The sequence below is a fragment of the Malus domestica genome, chromosome 05 (genome assembly GCF_042453785.1).
Source record: "Malus domestica chromosome 05, GDT2T_hap1".
Classification (NCBI taxonomy): Eukaryota; Viridiplantae; Streptophyta; class Magnoliopsida; order Rosales; family Rosaceae; genus Malus; species Malus domestica.
In genome coordinates this window covers 13161008-13186837 of record NC_091665.1, presented here as the reverse complement: position 1 = coordinate 13186837, position 25830 = coordinate 13161008, and the positions used below count along the sequence as shown (strand labels likewise).

Below are 25830 nucleotides of genomic sequence, written 5' to 3'. Positions count from 1 at the left end.
CGCAATTGAACGCGAGACCTGTCAAAGAAATTCGCCACAAACATCTCAAAAACATCCCATTCACGAAATACAAAGAAATTTGTACAAAATCCTTACCAAGCCATTAGGAGATTTTCGTCTAATTCGTTATGTACATTAACAACATTGTTGTTTGTAGTACCAGTGATAGGACCTGGAAACTTCACATTAACTGCTATAACCTGCAATCAAAATTCTAATAAAAACAAGTAAAGTCAAATTCTGATATACTTCAAACATTGCTCAAACTCCTAAAACTTAAGGATACAACACACGGTCTAAAATCTACATTAATCATCCTAACATAAACAAAACGGTTAATCTCTATTTACTATCTTGAAGTTTTGTGGTTTTCAACATTTGGTACATGAAGTTTGTTGATGCACAAAATCAGTGAGGACTTTGGTACAACAGAAATTGTTAAGTTTGTGACCTTCGCTAGATTGCTCCGATCACTAATGTAGATAAATATGTAAATGGATAGGGACATGGATGCAAACACAAGATGTACGTGGTTCACCCAGATTGGCTACATCCACGGAGTAGAGGAGTTCTCATTAATTGTGAAGGGTTTACACAAGTACATAGGTTCAAGTTCTCCTTTTGTGAGTACTAGTGAATGATTTAGTACAAATGATATTAGGAAATATTGTGAGAGAATGATCTCTATTTATAGAAGAGACTTTCTAGTTTCATTTTGACATTGACACGTGTTGTGTTATGATTGGCTTCTGATGTTGACACGTGTCGCGCTATGATTGGCTTCTGATGTCGACACGTGTCGCGATGTGATTGGCCTCCTGGTTTGAAGGAAACTCTTCTAGGTCCTTGACAGTATAACGTTGACCGGTGCTTAGTAGTTTTAGGATTGGTCAAGTATGGTACAAACAGTGCTCCCCTAAGTTCCTGAGTAAGGGAAGCTCCACGGTTGGGGACTTGCAAGATCCAAGCCATTGAGTAATCACGAAACTTCTAAGTACCAAAGTGTGGTATCATTTTCACTTGCCTTATCTGTCTCATATTTAGATGTGGCATCTTCTCTGGAAGTACTTTTCCTCCATCTAGGGGTGGTATATTTAACCGATGAAGATGCACAAGGTAACGTATCAATTTCACTTGAAGCTTACTTGTAGTTTCGGGCTTGGTCAAGTGCGATACAAACCCAATAGTAGGAGTCCCCCAAGTCGCCGAGCTAGGAGATTTGCCAAATGAGGTAACAGCCAAGGTAAGCAATCAGACTTCCAAGCAAGCAACCTGGATCGAAGGTTTGACTTCGGCTTCCGGTTGATTGTTCTCATTCTCCTTGTGTTGTAAATAGCAACAAGGATAAGGAGAAGCAAATAGAGAAGATATGATATGAGATACTTTTGCTTTTGAAGAAGTAACTTTCCACAGGCTTATTCTTGAACTGGGCTGGAGGGTTTTCTGGTTTCTTCCAGAGTATAAGGCTTACTCAAGAATTTGAGGGTCAAAACAAGTCCATCAAATCTAGAGTACGTTCGACCTTGATGATATGGGATACTTTTGCTGTTGAAGAAGTAGTGGATGTATCGGCACGTGTTCTGTTACGCTTATCTCCACATGCTTCCTTGTATCTTTCTCACTTTCTCTATCTGTTCTTCAGGCAGATGTGGTATCTTCTCTGGAAGCATAAGATGTTGAAGATGAGTACTCGAAAGCAATGCTAGGTAAGTGGTCAGGCAAAAGGTTCCAGGCAGTCAATTCCTGACTGGAAGCTTGATTCCAAGTGCTGATTGATTGCTCTCTTGTCTTGCATGTGAAAACAAGGCCACAGGAAAAGATAGGGAAAAAGCATGATATGGGATACTCTTGCTTTTAACCCTGATGATATGAGATACTCTTGCTCTGGTGTGGCTTGTTTGTAGAGGTATTATTGGGGGGGAAGCTGAGTATTTCGAGAGACTCTGCTGAGAGTGCCCTCTCGGATGTGAAGAAAAGTTGAGCATTTTTTTTATTTGCAGGTTTGCCTGGCTATGAAGGATGAAGGTCAACATATACAGGAATGGTCCCAACAGCGAGTGGTAACGCTGTTCCTTTACCCTTCTCGGTCATAGCAATGTAGTGGGAGTTGTAAGATTCACGTGTTTTAACTTTGTCAGAGCACTTTGAAAAGTGGTCTGTGGTATCTGGAAAGCTGATGTTGCGTGTGAAGATTGCAAACAAGCTTTATCCAAGGAAATCTAGCTCTCGAAGTTCGGAGAGCGGTGCCTCTTTAGTTTTCAAACAAGCAATCCTGTCAGGGATCTGGCTCTCGAGATTCGGAGAACGGTGCCTCTTCGATTTTTGAGAAAGCAATCATGTTGGGAGTCTGGCTCTTGAGATTCGAAGAGCGGTACCTCTTCGATTTTTGAGTAAATAATCCTGTTGGGAGTATGGCTTTCATGATTCGGAGAGATGTGCCTATTCGATTTTTGAGCAAGTAATCTTGTTTGGAGTCTGGCCCTCGAGATTCGAAGGGTGGTGCCTCTTTGATTTTTAAGCAAGTAATCTTGTTGGGAGTCTGGCTCTCGAGATTCGGAGGGTAGTGCATCTTTGATTTTTGAGCAAGTAATTCTGTTAGGAGTCTGGCTCTCGAGATTCGGATAGCAGTGCCTCTTCGATTTTTGAGAAAACAATCCTGGTGGGAGTTTGGCTCCCAAGATTCGGGGAGCGGTGCCTCTTCGATTTTTGAGCAAGTAATCCTGTTGTGAGTGTTTTCTCAATGTGAGTAAAGGTTAGGCATTTTTGCCAGTCTACCTTGCCATGAAGCACGGAGGTTGACACCCACAGGGACTTTCCAGTTATCAAGCAGTGGTGCTGTTCCTTTACCCTTGTGGGTAATGGTAGGGTAGCTGAACCTTCAAAATTTATGTGACTAAACTTTGTCAAAGATCTTTGGCAAAGTTATATGTGGTACCTGAGGAGCTGCTGTTGCGTGTGGAAAATAGTGCCTTTTCGAAATCCGAAGAGTGGTGCCTCTTCGAATTTTGAACCAATGGCCCTGTTGCCACTTTTATAAGGGCACCAATTATGTGCAAGAAGTACATTCAGAGATTTATTGCACCTCATTTCTCCTTCATCATTTATGAGATTGTTTGGCCTATCCGACCGTCGTTTTGACTTGAATTTTGGTGAAGAGGTAGCCATGCCTTCTTAAGACAACATATGGCGCCCATCCTTCTTATCCCCTACTGGTCCTTTTACTGCTAGGGACTCTGTGATGAAGAATGATATGACCGTTGCGGTGGTGGCCAGAAACCTTTTCACTCCCAAAGATAACATACTACTTTCCAAACAGTTTGATAAGTTGGTTGTTAAGGATTCTCTAGCTCTCAGTGTTCAGTGTGCAGGTTCTGTGTCTAATATGGCCCAATGCCTATTTGCTCGAACCCGCCAAGTTGAATCATTGGCGACTGAAGTCATAAGTCTCAAACAGGAGATTAGAGGGCTCAAGCATGAGAATAAACAATTGAAAAGGCTCAAGCATGAGAATAAACAGTTGAACAGGCTCACACATGACTATGCTACAAACATGAAGAGGAAGCTCAACCAGCTACAGGAATCTGATGGTCAGATTTTACTTGATCATCAGAGGTTTATGGGTTTGTTCCAAAGGCATTTATTGCCTTCGTCTTCTAGGGCTGTACCACGTAATGAAGCTCCAAATGATCAACCTTCGGTGCCTCCTCCTTCTAGGGTTCTGCCTAGTATTGAGGCTCCGAATAATCATCCTCTGGTGCCTCCTCTTTCTGGGGCTCTGCCGACTGCTGAGACTTCTCCTGAGCAACCTTTGTGAAGGCTCCCTCTTGTTTGTTTATTTTGATTCATGTATATGTACATATTTGTAACTTATCGGAGATATCAATAAACAAGCTTTGCTTCATTTTAATGTATTGTGTTAAATACACCAAGGCCTTCTTCACTAAGTTCTTTGAATTTTTCCTTTTGTTGAAGCTTGTATGTTACAGCTTTGTGAGTGAAGCATGTAGGTTGAGGTAGTGCTCCCTTAATTTCCCGAGTGAGGAAAACTTCTCGGTTGGATACTTGAAAAAATCCAAGTCACTGAGTAGTCGTGAGACTTCTGAGTATCAAGGTGCAGTAGCATATGGTAGAAGTCCCCCAAGTCTCCGATCGAGGGAGTTGACGAATGAGGTGTCTTGCTAGTAGCCAAGTTTCCAAAGTAACAAAACTTCACCATTTTCCTTTCTAAGTGGTAGCCCAAAACTGCTACTTTATATATATTAAGCTTTATAGGTGAAGCTTTGTGGGTGAAACTTTGAGGTTGAAGCTTTGTTGGGTACCATGAATTGATTTTGCTTCACACTATCTTGATCAAGATGTGTGAAGCTTGTGTAGGTGAAGCTTTTGTGTTGAAGCTTTGTAGGTGAAGCTTTTGTGGGTGAAGCTTTTGTTGGTGAAGCTTTTATGGCTGAAGCTTTTGTGGGGGAAGCTTTTGTTGGTAAAGCTAAGCTTTTGTGGTGGGGGAAGCTTTTGTGGGTGAAGCTTTTGTTGGTAAAGCTAAGCTTTTGTGGTGGATGAAGCTTTTGTGGGTGAAGCTTTTGTTGGTGAAGCTTTTATGGGTGAAGCTTTTGTAGGTGAAGCTTTGGAGTTGAAGCTTTTGTTGGGTACCATGAATAGATTTTGCTTCACACTATCTTGAACAAGATAGTGTGAAGCTTTTAAGAATTTGTAGTTATCCTCAATTGATGAAGCTTTTGTTGCTGAAGCTTTGTTAGGTACCATGAATTGATTTTGCTTCACACTATCTTGATCAAGATAGTGTGAAGCTTTTGAGAATTTGTAGTTGTCCTTCATTGATGAAGCTTTTGTTGGTGAAGCTTTTGTTGGTGAAGCTTTTGTGGTGAAACTTTGTTGAATTTCTCAATTTCCTTTGTTTTTTTTTTGGAAAACTAGAAATTTGTTGAATTTCCCAATTTCCTTTTTTTTGTTTTTGGAAAACTAGAAATTTGTTGAATTTCCCAATTTCCTTTTTTTCTTTTTTTTTTTTGGGAAAATTAGAAATTTGAAAATGTGGGAGAGACAACATATACAAATTTTGCTCCCATATTGTTAAGTAAGAGATTATGATGCAAGACACACCTTGTAGTAGTCGAAGGTTTAGATGAACCATATAAATTGAATTTTCTTCGAACAGTCTTGATCAAGAGTGTGTGAAGCTTTCTACGAGTTGTACTTGCCCATCATTGATGAAGCTTTTGTTGGCATCATAAATTGGTTTGCTTCACACTGTCTTGATCAAGAGTGTGTGAAGCTTTTGAGAATTGTGGTTGAACTCCTTTGATGAGGCTTTTGTTGGCACCATAAATTGGTTTTGCTTCACACTGTCTTGATCAAGAGTGTGTGAAGCTTTTGAGAATTGTGGTTTCCCTCTATTGATGAAGCTCTTGTTGGCACCATAATTTGGTTATGCTTCACACTGTCTTGATCAAGAGTGTGTGAAGCTTTTGAGAATTGTGGTTGCCCTCTATTGATGAATCTCTTGTTGGCACTATAAATTGGTTTTGCTTCACACTGTCTTGATCAAGAGTGTGTGAAGCTTTCTACAAGTTGTAGTGTTTGCATTGTTACAGAGGGGAAATGTTTGAAGCAGATGCAAGAGGGTCGAATAGCTTGATCTTCGTATGCCATGCACTGAAGTTATTGTTGGCTTGCAACAAGACTTTGTTGGTGACTATAACTCTTGTTGGGCATAAGTGCTCTCCTAGTTGATTCGTCAAGCTTGAGGGTTTTTTATTATTTGTGAATGCTAGAAGTTCACATGTACAAGTTGTATCACTCGTCTTCTGGTAGGTGGAATGAATGGTAAGTTGCTTTCATCACTTGGTTGGTGGTACGAAGGTGAGTTCCTTCATCACCTTTCATCACATTTCATCACCTGGTTGGTAGCATGACGATAAGTTCATTCTTCACCTGGTTGGGGGCATGAATGGCAAGTTGCCAAATGACATTAGGTACGGGTTGTACATTTCATCACCTGGTTGGTGGCATGAAGATGAGTTCTTTCTTCACGTGGTTGGTGGCATGAGTGGCAAGTTGCCAAATGATATTAGAGTACGGGTTGTACATTTCATCACCTGGTTAGTGGCATGAATGGTAAGTTGCCAAATGATATTAGAGTACGGGTTGTACATTTCATCACCTGATTGGTGGCATGAAGGAGAGTACGGGTTGTACATTTCATCACCTGATTGGTGGCATGAAGGAGAGTACGGGTTGTACATTTCATCACCTGGTTCGTGGCATGAAGATGAGTTCTTTCTTCACGTGGTTGGTGGCATGAGTGGCAAGTTGCCAAATGATATTAGAGTACGGGTTGTACATTTCATCACCTGGTTGGTGGCATGAATGGTAAGTTGCCAAATGATATTAGAGTACGGGTTGTACATTTCATCACCTGATTGGTGGCATGAAGGAGAGTACGGGTTGTACATTTCATCGTTGGTGGTATGAAGATGAGTTCCTTTTTCACGTGGTTAGTGGCATGAGTGGCAAGTTTCCAAATGATATTAGGGTACAGGTTGTACATTTCATCACCTGGTTGGTGGCATGAAGAAGGGTACGGTTGTACATTTTATCACCTGGTTGGTGAGAATAAGGGCAAGGTGTATAGGCACATTGTAGCAAGTGTCGAATGACACAAAGTATGTTAAACCCTTTTCAAAGCACAGTTAGCTTATGTATGAATGTGTTGGAATGTATGATTGAACGAATATACTGTGAAGCTGTTCATTTATTTATATAGTCTTGTTGACATATACTTAGATTTTGTTTCATGTTGAAGCTTTGAACCCGAGTGTTTTATTGCTAGGAATGTAAGAGGATTAAGACCGAGTTGTCTAAATCACCTCTTTATTGAATTCATGCCAAATAGTCTTTGTTACATAGAATGCCGAACGGCTGAAGCTTAACACTTGTACAATGTGAGTTTACTTGTAACAGTACTTCAAGTGATCAACGTTTTATGGATGGCCAAGGGTCTTGCCATCGGAGCTTCTAAGCTTGTAGAAGCCAGGGCGACTGATGTTAACAACTTCAAACGGTCCATCCCAGTTTGGACTAAGTGTTCCTTCACTCGGGACTCTGTCGCAGAGTAATCTTTTCTTCAATACCCAGTCCCCCACTTTGAAAGAACGAGGTTTGACCCTTGAGTCATAGTAGTTGGAGATGCGCTGCTTGTAGGAGACATTCCTCAAGTGAGCCTGGTTTCTATATTCCTCGACTAGATCTAAGTTGAGGGTAAGTTGTTTGTCATTTTCACTTTGCACGTAGTTCTGGACTCGGAACATTGCTTGCTCAAGCTCAACTAGGACAACTACCACTGTACCAAAAGCAAGTAAGAATGGGGTTTCTCCTGTTGATATCAGATACGAAGTGCGGTATGACCAAAGAACTTGGGGTATAAATTCTGGCCAACAACCTTTAGCCTTGTCCAAGCTGGTTTTCAAAGTTCGCTTGATTATTTTGTTGATGGTTTCAACTTGTCCATTAGACTGAGGATAAGCTGGGGAGGCAAAACATAAGTTGATGTTGAACTTAGAGCAGAACATCCTGAACTTATTATTGTCCAACTGTCGCCCGTTGTCAGTGACTATCGTATTAGGAATGCCGAATCTGCAAAGTATGTTATTCCATATGAAGTCTTCTATTTTTGCCTCAGTAATGGTTGCCAAGGGTTCTACTTCGGCCACTTCATGAAGTAATCAACTGCAACGATTGCATAACGAACCTTGCCCTTCCCTGCAGGCATTGGGCTGATCAAATCAAGTCCCCATTAGGCCAAGGGCTAAGGGCTGATCATATGAGTGAGCGGCTTGGGAGGGGAGTGAGGAATAGTTACGTAGCGTTGATACTTATCACATGAGCGGGATATTCTGATGGAATCTTAGTGGAGTGTTGGCCAGTAATATCCTTGGTGAAAAGCCTTGTGGGCTAGGGATCGAGATCCAGCATGATCTCTGCAGACTCCTTCATGTATTTCCCGAATGACAGTTTCCACCTCTGCGGGCGTAAGGCATCTTAAGTATGGTAGGTTAAAACCCCGCTTGTAGAATTGCTCATTAATGATCAAGTAACGGGTAGCCTTGTATCGAATCTGCTTAGCTTGGACTTTGTCATTTGGAAGGGTGCCATGAGCAAGGAATCTATAAATCGGGATAATTCGACTATCCCCCTGTTGTAAGTTGCACACTTCCGCAGCCATGATGCTTGGTGCTGCCAACAATTCAACCTGAATTTTTCTCCCAATCTTGTCTTCCATCGCTGAGGTGAGGCGAGCCAAAGCATCTACATGACTGTTTGCCATTCGAGGCATTTAGGTGATCTAGTAGTGGAAGTGCTTGAGCAACAATTGTGTTTGTGCCAGATATGCTGCCATGAAGCTATCTTTAGCGTCAAAGTTGTTGGTGACCTGGTTAACCATCAATTGGGAGTCACTAAAGATATGAATTCGTTTAACCTCAAGGTGTTTGGCCAAACGTAAGCTTGCTAGAAGGGCTTCATATTCGGCTTCATTCTTCGACGTCTTGAATTTGAAACAAAGAGCATACTCCATCGCCACTTTGTCAGGGGTCGTAGGGACTAGTCCTGCTCCACAACCTTGTTGTTTGGATGAGCTATCAACATATATACTTTATGTTGGGGCTGTTGGTTCTATTTTTTGAGCTTCTGAGGGTAATGAAACCACTTCTTTAGGCGTATAAACAATGTCAACAGGATATGTGAAGTCGGCAATGAAGTCTGCCACTGCTTGGCCCTTCTCAGCTGGCTTTGGTTGGTAGGAGATGTCAAACTCACCTAATGCTATCGCCCATTTGATCATTCACCCAAAAGTGTCAGGACTTTGGAGTATCTGTTGAAGATGATGATTGGTAAGCACGATGATGGAGTGTGCTTGGAAGTAAGGGCAAAGTTTTTTAGTAGACATAACCAATGCTAGAGCCAATTTCTCAATGTTGGAGTATTGTGTCTCCGTATCTTGTAAGGCCTTGCTAGCGTGGAAGACAGGTTATTCGACATTACCATCATTTCGAATGAGAATGGAACTTACTACTGAAATCGATATCGACAGATAGATAATGAGAGTGTCACCAACCTCAGGTTTGGAGAGCGGAAGGGCTTTACTCATGTAGTCTTTGAGGTTCTTGAATGCCTCAGCACATTCATCAGTCCATGTAATGTACTTCTTACTTCCCTTAAGTGCTTTGAAGAAAGGAGCACATCTGTCTGTGGCCTTAGAGATGAACCTAGTTAAGGCTGCCACCTTGCCAGTAAGGCTCTGGATGTCTTTTGAAGTTACAATTCTTTCATGTTGAGGATTACTTTGATCTTCTCGGGATTAGCCTCAATGCCTCATTGGTTATCATGAAGCCTAAGAATTTGCCAGAGCCTACGTCGAAGGCACATTTGTTAGGGTTCAACCTCATTCGATACCTCTTCAGAATGGTGAAAGTTTCAGATAGGTTGGTGATGTGTGGGTAAGCATGTTTGCTCTTGACTAACATATCATCAACGTAAACTTCCATGCTCTTCCCAATCTGTTCGGCGAACATTGAATTGACCAGTCTCTGATAAGTCACTCCTGCATTCTTTAGGCCAAAAGGCATGACTTTATAGCAATAAAATCCTCTATCAGCAGTGAAGGCTGTGTGTTCTTAGTCCTGAGGGTTCATGAGGATTTGGTTGTATCCTGAGTAAACATTCATGAAACTTAGGAGTTCACACCCTACCGTAGAGTCTATAAGTCTATCTATGAGAGGAAGAGGAAAGCTATCCTTCGGGCATCCTTTGTTTAGGTCGGTGTAATCGACACACATTCTCCATAAGACCTTTTGGAGCAGGAGACTTTCCTTGGTCGGATTCTTCTTAACAATGACAACATTTGCTACCCACGTTGGAATGATTTAATACAAATGACATTAGGAAATATTGTGAGAGAATGATCTCTATTTATAGAAGAGAGTTTCTAGTTTCATTCTGACATTGACACGTGTCGTGTTGTGATTGGCTTCTTATGTTGACACGTGTCGCGCTATGATTGGCTTTTGATGTCGACACGTGTCATGCTATGATTGGCCTCCTGGTTGGAGGGAAACTCTTCTGGGTCCTTGACGGTATAACGTTGACCGGTGCTTAGTAGTTTCGGGATTGGTCAAGTATGGTACAAACAAAGTTTTTTTCATCCCAGAATCCTACCTTCGGTCTTAAATTTGGGACAGTTTCATACATCCGTTAAGTTTTCCGTTGGAACTTCTGTTAACTGAAGACGTGGTACCCATGGACAATGACTGGGCACCACGTGGATATTAAAATTAATAAAATAATAAAAACTAAAAAAAATTAAAAATAAAAATAAAACTTTGTCTTCCTCCTCCCTCTTCCCTCGCACCCCACTTCCCTCTGTAAAATCCCCAAACCTACCTCTAGATTTGTCCTATGCACCTCACCCTTCTACTCCTACTCCATTTCCCAACCTCCGTTTCTGAAAACCACTTCCAAGTTCTCGAATTTCGTTGACCCACAATTTTTTACAGCCTGTTACCTTAAAAAATTATGTGGTTTGTCACCAAATTCCACCATTTCAACTTCCATGAGGCTTCAATTCGAACCCACAACCACCCACAACGTGACTCGGTACTGAGTTTGTTTAAAGTCATCGATCGGAGGTCCAGATCGAACACCCATACCCACCAACGTTAGACCTCAAAAATTGCGTTCTAAGGCGTCTATCGGAGGTCCAGATCGAACACATAGACCCACCTGAAGGAAAAATTTTGTCCTAACTAAGAACATGTGAGAACATTCGAACACATATGCAAACTAATAACACATTAAAGTAGGCATGCATTAAAAAAAATTCTAAAACCCATGACTTTCAAAGCCTAGTGAATGGTGAACCACAAGACTCTTTAACAATATTAAAGAGAAGGAAGGATTTAGAGATTCATTACCCTTGAAGCTCATCCTTGTTTACACAAGGGATTCACCCAAGTGGAGGGCCTTCAAGTCACCTCCTAGCTCCTTGGATCTTCCTTGTGTTTTTCTTCCTTTTGATGCTCCTTTGCTCCTTGAGGATGTGAGGAAAGGATCTCCAAGAACACCAAAGATTTTGGTGTCTCTAAGGCTCCACACCAAGGATGAGGTGTGAAGATGAAATGGATGACTTAGAGAAGAAAAGATTGCTAGCTAATTCTTCCCTAAGTGGCCGGCCTCCTTTTAGAGAAAAAGAGAGAAAGTGTTTCTCTTTTTTTGCCTCAAGAAAACCTTAATGAGAAAAAGCTATAAAGTTCACTTTATACTACATCACATGTGAGTGGCAAACTTGTAATTAATTCAAGTTTGCTTCCACTCACCCTTATGGCCAGCCTTGTTTTTGTTATTGGGCTAATTGCCCATTTTGTTTTAGTTGTCATACAACTTAAACATAATGGGCCTTGTGGACCAAAACACTTTTGGGCCCTGAAACCCAAAACCAACTTAAAAGCCCAATACGAACCTTTCGTAAAATTAATTAACTAATTAATTAATCTTGACCATTCTCAATTAAACCATTTAATCGCTTATCCATCTCATTTATATTTCTTCACTTTCATCCTTACTCGGTGTACGATCTATTAGGTTCCAAATAGCGAGGCAGTGAGTGATTGTTACTCTTAACGATTGATTGTGAATTGAAACAACATTTCAATTCTCCCTTTAATGAAGATTAGTGTTTGCTAATCTTTAGGACTTCTACAAGCCATGAGTGACACCTAGCAGTATGTCATGGCTACCCAAGCTAAGTAGAAGTGGTTGGCGAACCTATCCAGTTACAATTACAATGCAATGCGGTCTTTCTCTAATACAATACTCTTAATCACATTGTTTGAGTGATAGTTTGTTTCATGTCTACTATCCAATGTGATACTTCTTTATACGATTCAATTGAATATGATTTGGAACAAACTTCCTAAGTCATATTCATATGCTTTGGCCAAAGACTCCCAAATCATATCTTAGAGTATTCTCCCTCCACCATGGAAGGTTAGAGATCCCTTGTTGTGCATTCATATGCCTACATCACCAGATATCTTGACCCCAACAATGCCGGGGACACTCTCGATGGAATGCCTTTAACATGATCAAAGATCAAAGACCTAACCATTAGACATCTATGATGCCTCAGGTCAAATGACTACTTTGCATATTGCAACTAAAGAGTTCTTACATGACATGTATGTTCGAACTCTCTTTTGATCGTTGTTCAGTGTACTCAATTACCCTTTTGAGCACCTACGTGTTTGTCTTAGTGTCCAACACTAAATGACTTGAGACTAGTCATACTCACGCTTGAGTTGACATAACACATACGTACTTAGCGGATTGTCAATGCCCAATTGGCAATCCTATGGCTAGGAACATTTTAGAAATGAACATAAGAGAAATGTCTCGTTATTCTAGCTTACTTAGATCACTTCTCTCTCAAATTAAATACTTTCCTTGGATTCCCTTATTGCTTAAACACATGATACAATAAATAGTGATTAACAATAAGCTTTGGCCTTCATTAAACATATAATAGTTTAATACAATAAGTATTCCAAAAGCTATTACATCAAATGAGTGGCTTTGTGGGCATACTTCCAACAATCTCCCACTTACACTCAAAACCACCTCCCATGTATCTAATACCCATCTTTTCCATATGGCGGTCAAGTTGGATTTGAGACATTAGCTTTGTAAGTGGATCTGCTATGTTATCAGCTAAGACAACCTTGAGGATGTTGACTTTCCCTTCGACAACATATCTTCTAATGATATTAAAGCGTCTGTCAAAATGCTTGTTCTTTTGATGAGCCCTAGGTTCCTTGGCTTGAGCTATCGCCCCACTATTATCACAGTACAAAGTTACTGGTGATGTAATGGTTGGAACCACTCAAAGTTCAGTAATGAACTTCTTCATCCTGAACGCTTCTTTATCGGCTTCAGCTGCAACGACATATTCTGCCTCCGTCATGGAATCAGCAATTACATCTTGTTTCTTGCTTTTCTAACTAACAGCCACACCATTTAGAGTGAATACATATCCGGAGTTGGAACTTCTATCATTGACGTCAGATTGGAAATCTGCGTCTGTATAGGCTTCCACTCGCAACTCAGTCCCTCTTCCATAAACGAGGAACATGTCCTTAGTTCTTCTTAAGTACTTAAGAACCGTCTTGACAGCTGCCCAGTGTTCTGATCCTGGGTTAGATTGATATCGACTAGTAATGCTCATAGCATATGCAATTTCAGGCCTTGTGCATATCATGGCATACATGAGACTTCCTATGGCAGAAGCATAAGGAATAGCACTCATCTACCGTATCTCTTCAAGAGTCTTAGGTCGCATTGACTTAGAAAGGTGAATTCCATGTATTACAGGAAGAAGACCTTTCTTAGATTGTTCCATCTGGAACCTACTTAGCACCTTATCTATGTACATAGATTGGGATAATCCAATTAATTTTCTGGATCTATCACGATAGAGCTTTATCCCAAGTACATAAGATGCATCTCCCAAATCTTTCATGTGGAAGGTTTTGGACAACAAAATTTTTCCAAAAGAAAATACAGCAGTGTCATTCCCGAATAGTAATATGTCATCTACATATAACACTAGGAATACAACTGCATCCCCAACGACCTTTTGATAAACACAATTGTCATTTTCGTTTTGAGTAAAACCAAACGATTTGATTTCAGTATCAAAACGAATGTTCCAGCTCCTGGAGGCTTGCTTAAGTCCATAAATGGACCTCTGAAGCTTGCATACCTTAGTCCTTTCAGACTTGGACACGAAACCTTCGGGTTGAGTCATATAGAGCTATTCCTCTAGGTAGCCATTCAGAAAGGCCGTCTTCACATCCATTTGCCATATCTCATAATCATGGTACGCAGCTATAGCAAGCAAAATCCAAATGGACTTAATCATGGCTACAGGAGAGAAGGTTTCTTAACAGTCAATCCCTTCTCGTTGCCTGTAACCCTTGGCTACTAGTCTAGCCTTATAAGTCTCCACATTTCCATCAGCGCCTAGCTTCGTCTTGAAGACCCATTTGTTTCCAACAGGTACTATACCTTCTGGAGGGTCTACAAGAGTCCAAACCTGATTTTGATACATGGAATCCATCTCATATTTCATGGCCTCTTGCCATCTATTTGAGTCAATGTCGGACATTGCTTCAGTGTAGTCCCTAGGGTCCTCCTTTGTATCATTGTCACCTAGAAGGTGCAATTACCCAAAGTCATTATCTAAGCCATACCTCTTAGGTGGCTTGCTAACCTTTTCAGATCTACGTGGAGATAGGGGTTCAAGAACAGGGTTGTCAACTTGTCGAGTGCTTGTTTATGGTTCATCATTAATCTCATTAATTTCCATCGTTTTACTCTTAGTTCCTTTGAGAACAAATTCATCATCTACAAACTTAGCAGTTCTGGTGACAAAGACTTTTTGGTCGTTGGGATGGTAGAACTCATATCCCATAGTTTATTTAGGATATTCCACAAAATAGCACCTAATTGATCTCGCTTCAAGCTTAGTAGCTTCAAGCTTCTTCACATATGCTTCACAACCCCAATTCTTAATATGATTAAGACTTGGCTTTCTTCCATGCCATATCTCATAGGGCGTCTGTGAAACTAACTTGGAAGGTAATCTATTAAGCAAGTAAGCTGCTGTATATAGAGTGTATCCCCATAATGTTACTGGTAGATCGGCGAAACTCATCATAGAATGAACCATGTTCTTCAAGGTTCAATTTCTCCTTTAAGAAACTCCTTTAAGAAACTCCTTTAAGTTGTGGAGTTCCCGGTGGAGTCCACTGTGATATTATTCCACACTCTTTGAGAAAATCTGGGAACTCGTTACTTAGATACTCTCCCCCTCGATCTGATCTTAGGATCTTTATCTGTTTCCCAGTTTACTTCTCAACTTCATTCTTGAATTCTTTGAACCTTTCAAAGTATTTTGACTTGTACTTCATAAGATACACATAGCCAAATCGAGAGTGATCGTCAGTGAATGTGATATAGTAGGAGAAGCCTCCTCTCGACGTAGTAGACATAGGTCCACATACGTCAGTGTGGATTAACCCTAGAATTTCAGCGGCACGCTCTCATTTCCCAATGAATGGAGATTTGGTCATCTTCCATTTTAAGCAACATTCACAAGTACCCATTTGGTCATTACCTAATGGGCGGAAATATCCATCTTTCGACATCTTACGAATCTTATCAAGGTTCACATGTTTAAGATGCCACATCTTTTCTCGGTTAACTTCTTCTTTAGCCCTTTTGGGTTTTGAGGTACTCCCGCTTTCAATACAGTGCATCTCACTACTTGTCTTTAGGTGAAAAAGTCCCTCTATCATATTACCATGAGAGATAATACGACTGTTCAGGTATAAAGTGCAACTCATTTTGTCAAACAATATTGAGTGCCCATCTCATAAAAGCATAGAGATAAAAATCAAATTCTTTATACATGAAGGAAAATATAAACAATTTTTAAGTTCCAGGACTTCCCCAGAGGGTAGTTTAAGCATGTAGGTGCCTATTGCTTTTGCAAAGATCTTAGTGTCGTTCCCAACTCGCACAATCATCTCCCCATTGTGCAGTGTCATGCTCCCTGTTAGTCCCTGCAACGAATTGTATATATGTTGACTAGCGCCTGAATCAAATATCCAGGAATTGGAGCTCACTGTAAAAGCACTCTCTATGACAGAAATCGTCCCTTCAAAAGTTCGTGCCATAAGGCTCGCAATGCGCACCCTGTATTTCTTCTTCCAACGTTCATCCTTTCCACAATGAAAGCATGTTCCTTTGGATTTTATTGTCTTCTTCTTATGCAACCTTTTCCTTATGACTGCATTCTCACTCCCACTGTCCTTTTTGAAACCTTGTTCAAACTTACAGCACATGTCAATCATCTCGGTAAAAGTATGATCGAATCTATTCACTTTATAGTTTACAATAAACTTAGTGAAATCATCCGAGAGAGATGCAAGGAAAAAGTCTTGGGCCATTTTCCCATCGATGGAAGTTCCTAAACTCTCAAGATCTTGAAAGATCCTTTCCATCTTTTGTCCATGTTTATGGACCGATGTCCCCTTTGCCATTTTGGCATTCAATAGACTACAAACATTTGAGAATCGTACATTACTAGTCTCAATGTCATGCATCTTATGAAAACTTTCAACCATGGCATAAGAAGTGTCCATGTGCTTATGTAGCTTCATAAGCTCCTCACTAAGTGAAGTGAGGATTAAGCATTTGGCTTGTAAGTCATCCTCATGGTGTCTAGCATAATTTTGACACTCCTCATTTGAAGCTAGTTTCGTAGGAGGTACATGAGGAGGGGATTGCTTAAGCACATACAATATGTCTTTCACCTTTGAGACATTCTCAATGTGGCGATACCAAGCAAGGAAAAGTTGGCCCCTAAGGCCCCTTTTGTCAGGTATAATGGTGGGTGTGATTTTAGGCATGTCGTTAACTACATAACATACCAGAAATTGTTTTAGATTGTTGATTTTAAAACTACTTGATTGGGTCTTAAATCAAATAGTACCACCCACTATCTTTGGCAAATTCCACATCCCTCAATGGAATTCGAGAGTTATTCTGAACTCTTAGCGGGGTATGGGAGGCTCACAATTACCAAGCCCACTTCACGATGATACGATGTTGGTTAGCAAAAATAATGATGAGAGAATAACGCTTTAGTCGTTTACAATTCTTGTAATTACCCATCTAGTTTGACCTTTAGAGAATGATGCCTCACAATGATATGATGTTGGCACCATTGCACTTAGTTAAGTTATTCCCACCATGAAAGTTCATGTAGGGGTTCAAGAATAGCCTCACAATCATATGATGTTGGCCATCCTCGTTGCCTACCTCACCACATCATGTATGTACATATGGACTCCTACTGAATGTAAGCACATACTTTGAACTTCCCCATGATAGGGTGAAGCCGGTGTAGGAGTCACAAACGATTGGAGCCCACCATGATGGAAGGCCTACGAAGAGATGTTCAAAGCATCTCTCGCTTATCAACTTAATATTCGTTTTGTTGAGGGAGTAGTGTTGGGCTACATCAATTTTATTTTAATCTTATTAAAAGAACTTGGGCCTATCACAACCATTGGTCCAAGTTAATATGAATTAGTAGTATATAATACTCCCACTATTTCGATGAAACAAGCGAAACTATATGGAACTACTAACGAATGCTTTGCATCCTCATATGGACTATATAGTCATATTAGGTCTTAGCATGATTATGAACCGTTTGATTTGATCCAACATGAGCCTTGTGTTGGACCTTGGGTCTAAGGTAGGTAGTTGTTGATTTTAGTTACGCGTTTAATATAATTAAACCGTTATTTCCTATTGGGCGTTGGACCCAACTATTCCAATTTGCATACAAATAAACAAATAGGAATACTTGAAATAAAGAGAAGGGCTTATGCCCTTTTACAGCACATTTGATGGACTTATGTCCATTTACAACAAATTTGAACTAATCAAATTACATTCAAATCTAAACTACTTAACCCAAGCATTCATAATGTAAAACGGCCAATCACATAGCTCAATTATCGAGGCCTTTGGTTCATAATCACCTTTTTCTTAATCAATCATATTAACTAAGAAAGCAACTTAAACAATTGGTTTTCGGATTCATAGAATTGATTTAAATGGAACTAAATGAAATGAAAATCCAATTCTCATTAAAGAGACAAAACCATTTTGTTCTCATCATCTTTTGGGCCGAAAAACAATGACCACAACTATTGGGCCACAATGTTAAAACATAAAATTTTGGGGTCACTTTGGAAAAACACAAGAGTCCACAACTTCATGTAATTACAACTAGAACCCAAAAATTTCAACAATAACAAAAACTTAATTAAAAGAGCAAAACAATTTGTCCTTTAGTGATTTTGGGCCTTTATGTAAAACCGTAAACTTTTGGGCCAAAGTATAAATACATAAAAGTATCAAAACTTTATGTAATTGAATAAAGACCCCAAAAGTGACCGGTTTTGGTAGTGAAAAAGGGGGGAATGGTTTTGGTGAAAATTCAAAATTTTAAAGAGTGTTGAAAAAGGTGAAAGGGATGGGTGGAAAATTGATTGAAAATGACAAATCATGTCATACCATTTATTACAATAAAGTCACACCAACCACCATAAACAAAACTTTATGAAAAACATCAAACACTTTGAATCAAAACACCAAACCTTTTTGTTCTTCGCAAGAACTTCAAGGACTTTGAAGAACACGTATGAAAACTCATAAGAGCTCCATGAATGTTTTCACTCAATAAAACTCAAATTTTCACTACACAAAAGAGGGTTAACATCCTAGGGCACTTAGGGGTTCCTAAAGTCACTTTAAAACTCTTTTAACAAGACAAACAGGAACCCAAAAATCCACCCTTTGGATTTGACCGAATTTCCCCACATATATGGCACCAAATTTTAGTTCCAATATTCATGCTTAAATGAACTACATCTACAACATTTGAGATGCTAAATTTTCAAGCAAAATTTATATTCAAAAGCAAGAACAAAGCTTGTAACATTTACAACATTTAAATCACAAACCATGAAAAAACACAAAACCCAAAAGGATTCACCATAAACTAGACCTAGGCTCTTATACCACTTGAAGGAAACATTTTGTCCTAACTAAGAACATGTGAGAACATTTGACACATATGTAAACTAATAACACATTAAAGTAGCATGCATTAAAAAACAATTCTAAAACCCATAACTTTCAAAGCCTAGTGAATTGTGAACCACAAGACTCTTTAACAATATTAAAGAGAAGGAAGGATTTAGAGATTCATTACCCTTGAAGCTCATCCTTGTTTACACAAGGGATTCACCCAAGTGGAGGACCTTCAAGTCACCTCCTAGCTCCTTGGATCTTCCTTGTGTTTTTCTTCCTTTTGATGCTCCTTTGCTCCTTAAGGATGTGAGGAAAGGATCTCCAAGAACACCAAAGATTTTGGTGTCTCTAAGTCTCCACACCAAGGATGAGGTGTGAAGATGAAATGGATGACTTAGAGAAGAAAAGATTGCTAGCTAATTCTCCCTAAGTGGCCGGCCTCCTTTTAGAGAAAAAGAGAGAAAGTGTTTCTCTTTTTTTGCCTCAAGAAAACCCTAATGAGTGGCAAACTTGTAATTAATTCAAGTTTGCTTCCACTCACCCTTATGGCCGGCCTTGTCTTTGTTATTGGGCTAATTGCCCATTTTGTTTTAGTTGTCATACAACTTAAACATAATGCCTTTGACATGATCAAAGATCAAGGACCTAACCATTAGACATCTATGATGCCTCAGGTCAAATGACTACTTTGCATATTGCAACTAATGAAATCTTACATGACATGTATGTTCGAACTCTCTTTTGATCGTTGCTCGGTGTACTCAATTACCCTTTCGAGCACCTACATGTTTGTCTTAGTGTCCAACACTAAATGACTTGAGACTAGTCATGCTCACGCTTGAGTTGACATAACACATACTAACCTTAGCGGATTGTCAATGCTCAATTGGCAATCCTATGGCTAGGAATGTTTTAGGAATGAACATAAGAGAAAGGTCTCGTTAATCTAACTTACTTAGATCATTTCTCTCTCAGATTAAATACTTTCCTTGAATTCCCTTATTGCTTAAACACATGATACAATAAATAGTGATTAACAATAAGCTTTGCCCTTCATTAAACATATAATAGTTTAATACAATAAGTATTCCAAAAGCTATTACATCAAATGAGTGGCTTTGTGGGCATACTTCCAACACTACCAACGACGCCGTATCCTCCCGTTCTCGCTCTTCCATTCTTTGCCACTACTCCTCCGAATGTCGGAGCCGAAATCGCTCCTGACCATGTTTTTTTTCCGTCTTCGGTTTTGCCTGGGGCGAGGTTTTGGGGTTCTGAGGATTTGATATGCAACACAATAGAGCTCCTGACAGTGCTGGAAAGCTGAAGCTGGGACTCGACAAGTTGAAGAGGGAGGAGCCTCAAGAAGTTCCCGAGCCGCCACAGGCTGCGGAAGAAGCGGACCAGATATTCATAAAGATGAAGGAGACGGGTCTAATTCCGAATGCAGTGGAAATGCCTGACAGGCTATGCAAAGATGCGCTAGTCCAGAAGGCCATGAAAGTTCAAGCAAATATAGCTGAAAACCCGAAAAACCCACATCAAATTGATTTATAGAGGTATTTGTCGGTTTGCTCTCTAAACTTGTATAGAGGTGCCAATTTCCACCTTGAACTTTAATTTTAGCTGATTACCCTATCAACTTTTATGATTAGCCAATTTTCCCTTTGAACTTTAACTTTAGTCGATTACCCCTCTAAAATTTTATAAATAGCCAATTTCCTCCCTAGCATTAGATAATAAATTTTTCATCCATCCAATTTTCTATTCTTTTTGTCCTCATATAGTTCTCATATATGTTGTCCGCGTGATCAAAAGGGATAAACTATTGAATAAAATTTTTAAATCTACCATTAGGGGAAAATTGGCTATATATAAAGTTCAAGCGGTAATCGACTAAAATTAAAGTTCAAGGGGAAATTGGCTAATTATAAAAATTTGGGGGTAATCGGCTAAAATTAAAGTTCAGGGGTGAAATTGATAGCTCTATGCAAGTTTAAGGGTCAAATCGACAAATATGCTTTGATTTATAAATACTTTTCTTAGGGCTGGTGTCACAACCCATCCTGGAAATGTACTATATTTTGTTATCGTTGATGTGAAAATACTAAAATGCCCTTGAGCGTTTGTGGCATCATGGGAGTAGGTGTGGTTGTGGTTGAGGACCAATGTATTAAGTCCCTACTAATTTGGACCCAATTGGAAGTAAGAAAATTTTTAGGGGTAATCGGTGTACACTTTGGAACCACACACTCACATCCATACCCTTTCTCTCTCTTCTCTCCTATACTCTCTCCCAGACTCACTCTCTTTCTCTTCCCTCTCCTCCGAAGAAGAAATTGGTACCATTGTGTTCGTGAGGACCATACGAGTACAAAGGTACCCGTTTCAGGTAAGAACTCGTTCGATTTCACGTTGAAAACTCAAGCTCTGAGTTGAGCACTATTCATGAACTTTCGAATGGTTGTTATTTAGGACAATCCAAGTTCATAGTGAGCTTAGTAAGGTCCCAAGAAAGCTTGGAATGCTTCGTTTGAAGGTTTTGGACGTCGGGATCACGAGGTTTGAAGGTGGCCGGTTTTGGTGAGATTTTCCGACATGTTTTCGAATGATTTAAGGCTCCAAAGAGGTATAACCATCTTCCTCTTGAAATTTGTGACATTTGGGTGAAGATTTCGTAGAAAATGGTGCAAAAACAAGAGAGAAATGTGCAGTTGCAGGTCTGCCCAGAATCCAGCTCCGGTGGCACTATTCCAGTGTCTGGAGGTTGAAGGTGATGCACGTGAGGGCGCGTGATGTCGTGCCCTCCCCGGCGCGTGAGGGCGTGTGAGCTATAGGAAAATTTTTCTAAAAATATCACGATGTTCATGAGGTTGTGTAGGTTGCGTTGGTATATTTAAATACCAAAATTGAGCAATGTATGAGAAATTATTAGCTGGTTTTGTATATGTGCTTTAAAATAGCGTTTTTATAGTTAATTCGCATATAGGTGAGACTTATCCCAAGGACGAGCGTATCCACGGGCGACCCGGGGGCTACGACCCTTTGATATACTAGTGAGTGAGCTTTTGTTTTCAGTATATACTTATATACTTGATAAATTTCCCAGAAATGCATTTTTAAGGAAAGTCTGCTTAGAAATAATATGCCAAATGCTTCTATATTTGGAATATGCAATGCATAGTTGCATATATATATATATACAGATTGCTTAAGGGAAGGGATCCCCATTTTTTGAAAAAAATGGGGATTAGGTGTGGGGCCCACTCCACATCGAATTTCAACGATCCGAACCGTCTATTTTGTTAGTTCGATTCATAGATCATCCTTGCAAAAATTCAATTCAATTCAATCCGAAACCGTTTGCCTATTTAATTATCAAGATCAAATTTCATTTTTTCTTATATAACAAAGTATTCGTTCATTTCCTTGAACCCAATTAGATGTCTTAAACATTTCCGATTTAGCTAATATTTTGCAAGGATGATCTATGAATCGAGACTAACAAAATAGACGGTAAGGATCGTTGAAATTCAATGTGGAGTGGGCCCCACACCTAATCCCCATTTTTTTCAAAAAATGGGGATCCCTTCCCTTAAGCAATCTATATATATGAATGTGGTGTTGTGGAGGCACAGGTGAGTTCAGGTAAGCTATGTTTGGTTGTGTGAATCATCGATGATGTGATATGTGATTAAGTAATGTTCAGCTCATAAAGCTGCACCTAGGGTGATTGTGAATTAGCCAGAGATATGAATTACAGGCCTGTTTATTTTCGTCACCTCTCGCACTATATGCTCATATTGGATCTAACTTCAGTGCACAGTCTTGTCATACAGACCTTATTCATGGTTCCGACTCGTAGGTGACTAGCAATTTAACGCCCATCTATTATGAGAGAATAGAGTTGAGCATAATTATATTACACCCAACCTTGTCGTACATACCCTGTCTAGGGGTTCCGACTTATGTGCAGTACATTGCCGTATAGGTCATAGTAGTGACTCCGGCTAAATTGAGTTTGAGCTATGAATTCAGTCGTACAGACTACCACAGAAGTTCCGGCTAACATATCATATTTCTCTGAAATTATTATTACCTGGATTGTTTACTTTGTTACATTTTGGCATGGCATACATATGAATATGATTATGTGAAGCATGAACTGAATTGATATGATTTCAGATATATATGTATATGCTTATATCTTGATTCTGGGAAAATAATACATGTTTTACAGCGAAGGGTTAGTATATTGATAAATGAAATGATTTTGTAAAACATTTTTTTTTTGCCCACTCACGTTTTCTGTTTTGCGCCCCTCCAGGTTCTAAGTAAGCTTGCTATTGGTGGCTCGGGATCATCGGCAGTTCTAACCTATTGAATAATAGTAGGATATTTCTGGTACTGTGTAACTAGTACTTATTCTACTGGACTGCACCTAGACTTTTTATGCTCTGATTAGAAGTGTTTACGGTTGTAACTAACTCCTATCACTCCCTACTAGTAGTGCACTATATTAATGTGAGTTTTTAATTATTCGTATATTTGCTACCTTTATCGCTTCCGCATTGTGCACATAGCTACGTCACTCTCACGTGACGGCCAACATGCCTTTACCTCGGTCGGGGTGTGTCAGTTTGGTATCAGAGCTTAGGTTTAGCAGTCCTGTATAATTCTTGAATGTTCTAATCCCTGTGATGTCTTATGTCAGAACTATGCCGCCTCGTAGAGAGCCCCGTCAACCAGCTGAATCTAGTTTCCCTGATATTGCTCAATTAGGGGAAGTTATAGTGTCTGCCATTCAGACAGCATTCCGTACTCCCCAGATGACACATCTTGAGACAGTCCATAATCTGAAGTTAACTCACTTCATGGGTAATAAAGGTTATGAGGGGGTAGAAAAATGGTTGAATCATGTAGAGAAGACCTTTCAGGTGATGAAGAGTCAGGGGAACCTTCATCCTGATAGGTGGGTCGAGACGACTACCTGGTTTTTGGGAGAATAGCCTGCATCCTGGTGGAGATAGGAATCTTATGAGATGACCCCAAAGGAGATTGTGGACTGGGGAGTGTTTAAGGAACGGTTTCGGAAAAGGTTCATTCCTCCTGTGTATGTTGATCTTAAGAAACAAGAGTTTAGTCATCTAAGGCAAGGGAAGATGTCTCCTAATGAGTATTACAGGATGTTTACTGATCTGTCGAGATATAATCCGGAGGTTGCTGCTAATCCGGTAGAGATGCTTCGCTGTTTCAGTTTGGGTACTTGATAGGAGCATATTTATGCGACTTAGTTAGCTTGTTTCTTGGCATTTATGTTGTTAGTTCGTAGTTATTTTAGTATTTTAAGCTATTTTCGTGTGTTTGTAGGTCCAAAGGGTTAATGTGTCAAAGATATGCATTTTGGAGCATTTTTGGGCATGGAATGGATAACATATACTTGGAGCAAAAGGAATGGACAAAATTTGAAGTTTGTGCATCATTCTCTCCCTATAAATAACCATTTTAGCACACTCATTTCACCCAACACATCCACTCATTACAACCACCTAACACATTCCCCTACCACTACATCCACTCATTACCACCACCCACTATATCCTCTCCCTAGCCTACAAATATATCCATCCAAAGACACATTCAGTGGGACAGTTTAGGGAGAATGGAGGAAGACACATTCTGCCGCAAGGCAGAGTCTTTTCTTCTTAACCATTCTACACATTCCCACAACAAAAACACAATTCCATGCACCTTCATTTCCCTTTCCTTGCCATGACCTCCATCCAACCTAAACACATTCAGCCATTCCTCTATACAAACAAACCTTCAAACACTCACCAACACCTTGTGCCGTAGCAAACGAAGGGAAGGAAAGTGCTTGGATATGCTTGCTGTTCAACTTGGATCGTTGGAGCGTTTAGGTGTTTTCTTTCTTTTGTTTCTAATGTTTAAATTCATTTCCTTTCGTTTTGTTGTAAATATGAGTGGCTAAACTCCTCTTGGGTAGGGGTGATTTCAAAGCCATGATTATGTGTGCAATATAATTTGATAAATTCCAGTTATGAACTCTTGAATCGTGAATGCAATTGGCTTAACTATTTGATTGATAACTTATTTGTATTTGTTAATTAAGGGTCGACACTTAATTAGCATGCATAAATCCATTGCTAGAATATAAGAAAGTTTCATATAATCGTTACAAACTTATATTCATAAGTAGTGGAGGCCGCTTATAAACGATCGCGTTAAATTCAATTCCTAGCATAAGTGACATGATGTCATAGTTGCAAGTGCTTTGTCAATGCTTATGATTTTCATTAAACGTAATGATCTTTGATTGTATCTCTATTATGATGTCATGTAGGGAACTTTTGAAGAATGTTTTGGGTTGTCGAATGATGTCATCCGATCCAATCAAATAAAGGAAAATCTGAGAGTTAACTAGTGATGTCACGGTTAATTTGGAGCATTGTCGTTCATAATTCAATGGAGTAGTAACTGGAAATCGAATTATTTGCATATATGTCATGTGTGGAGAAAAAGCTTCTAGCTATCCCTAGCTATCCCATCCATCATCTTATTTCTCACATTTGTTTTACAATCTGTCTAGTTTTTCATACTTGTTTGTTTGTTACAACTTCATCCAAATCAAAACCCCCCTTTTAGTTTCTTGTTTCAAAGTGTTTCAAATCTGTTTTAGTTTGTGTTTTTAAGTATTTTGATAAGTAAAAGTCAATTTTTGTCCAAAGTCATTCCTAGTGTCTAGTTTAAGTTTATGTAGTTGTTTTAAGTTGTTTTCAGTATTTTAAGTTTGCTTTGAGTCTTGTGAGTCTTGTTAAGTGTTTTTAAGTTTAGTTTTATGTTTTTGAGTCAGTTTAGAGATTATTAGCAAGCCCTCCTAATCCCTGGTCCAGAACGATCCCTACTTACATTCTTTACTACAATTGATAAAAGAGGGTTAAATTTGTGTGTTAAGATAATTTTCGCATCAGTACTAAGAAGAAATGGTGTTCCATAGCGACATCTACTCATTGTGCCTCTTACCAAGAGTTTTATGAGATTCTACTGAGGATTGAGGCCTCAGAGAAC

General features: G+C 39.6%; 1 protein-coding gene across 1 annotated transcript; it reads right to left on the bottom strand.

Annotated features, from left to right (window-relative positions):
- Nucleotides 1-92: 92 nt before the first annotated feature.
- On the bottom strand, nt 93-13372 carry LOC139196068 (secreted RxLR effector protein 161-like). Its single transcript, XM_070821731.1, has 2 exons — nt 13073-13372; nt 93-200 (listed from the first exon to the last, which is right to left on the bottom strand). The coding sequence occupies exons 1-2, from the start codon at nt 13370-13372 to the stop codon at nt 93-95; spliced, it is 408 nt and encodes a 135-aa protein (XP_070677832.1).
- Nucleotides 13373-25830: the final 12458 nt, after the last annotated feature.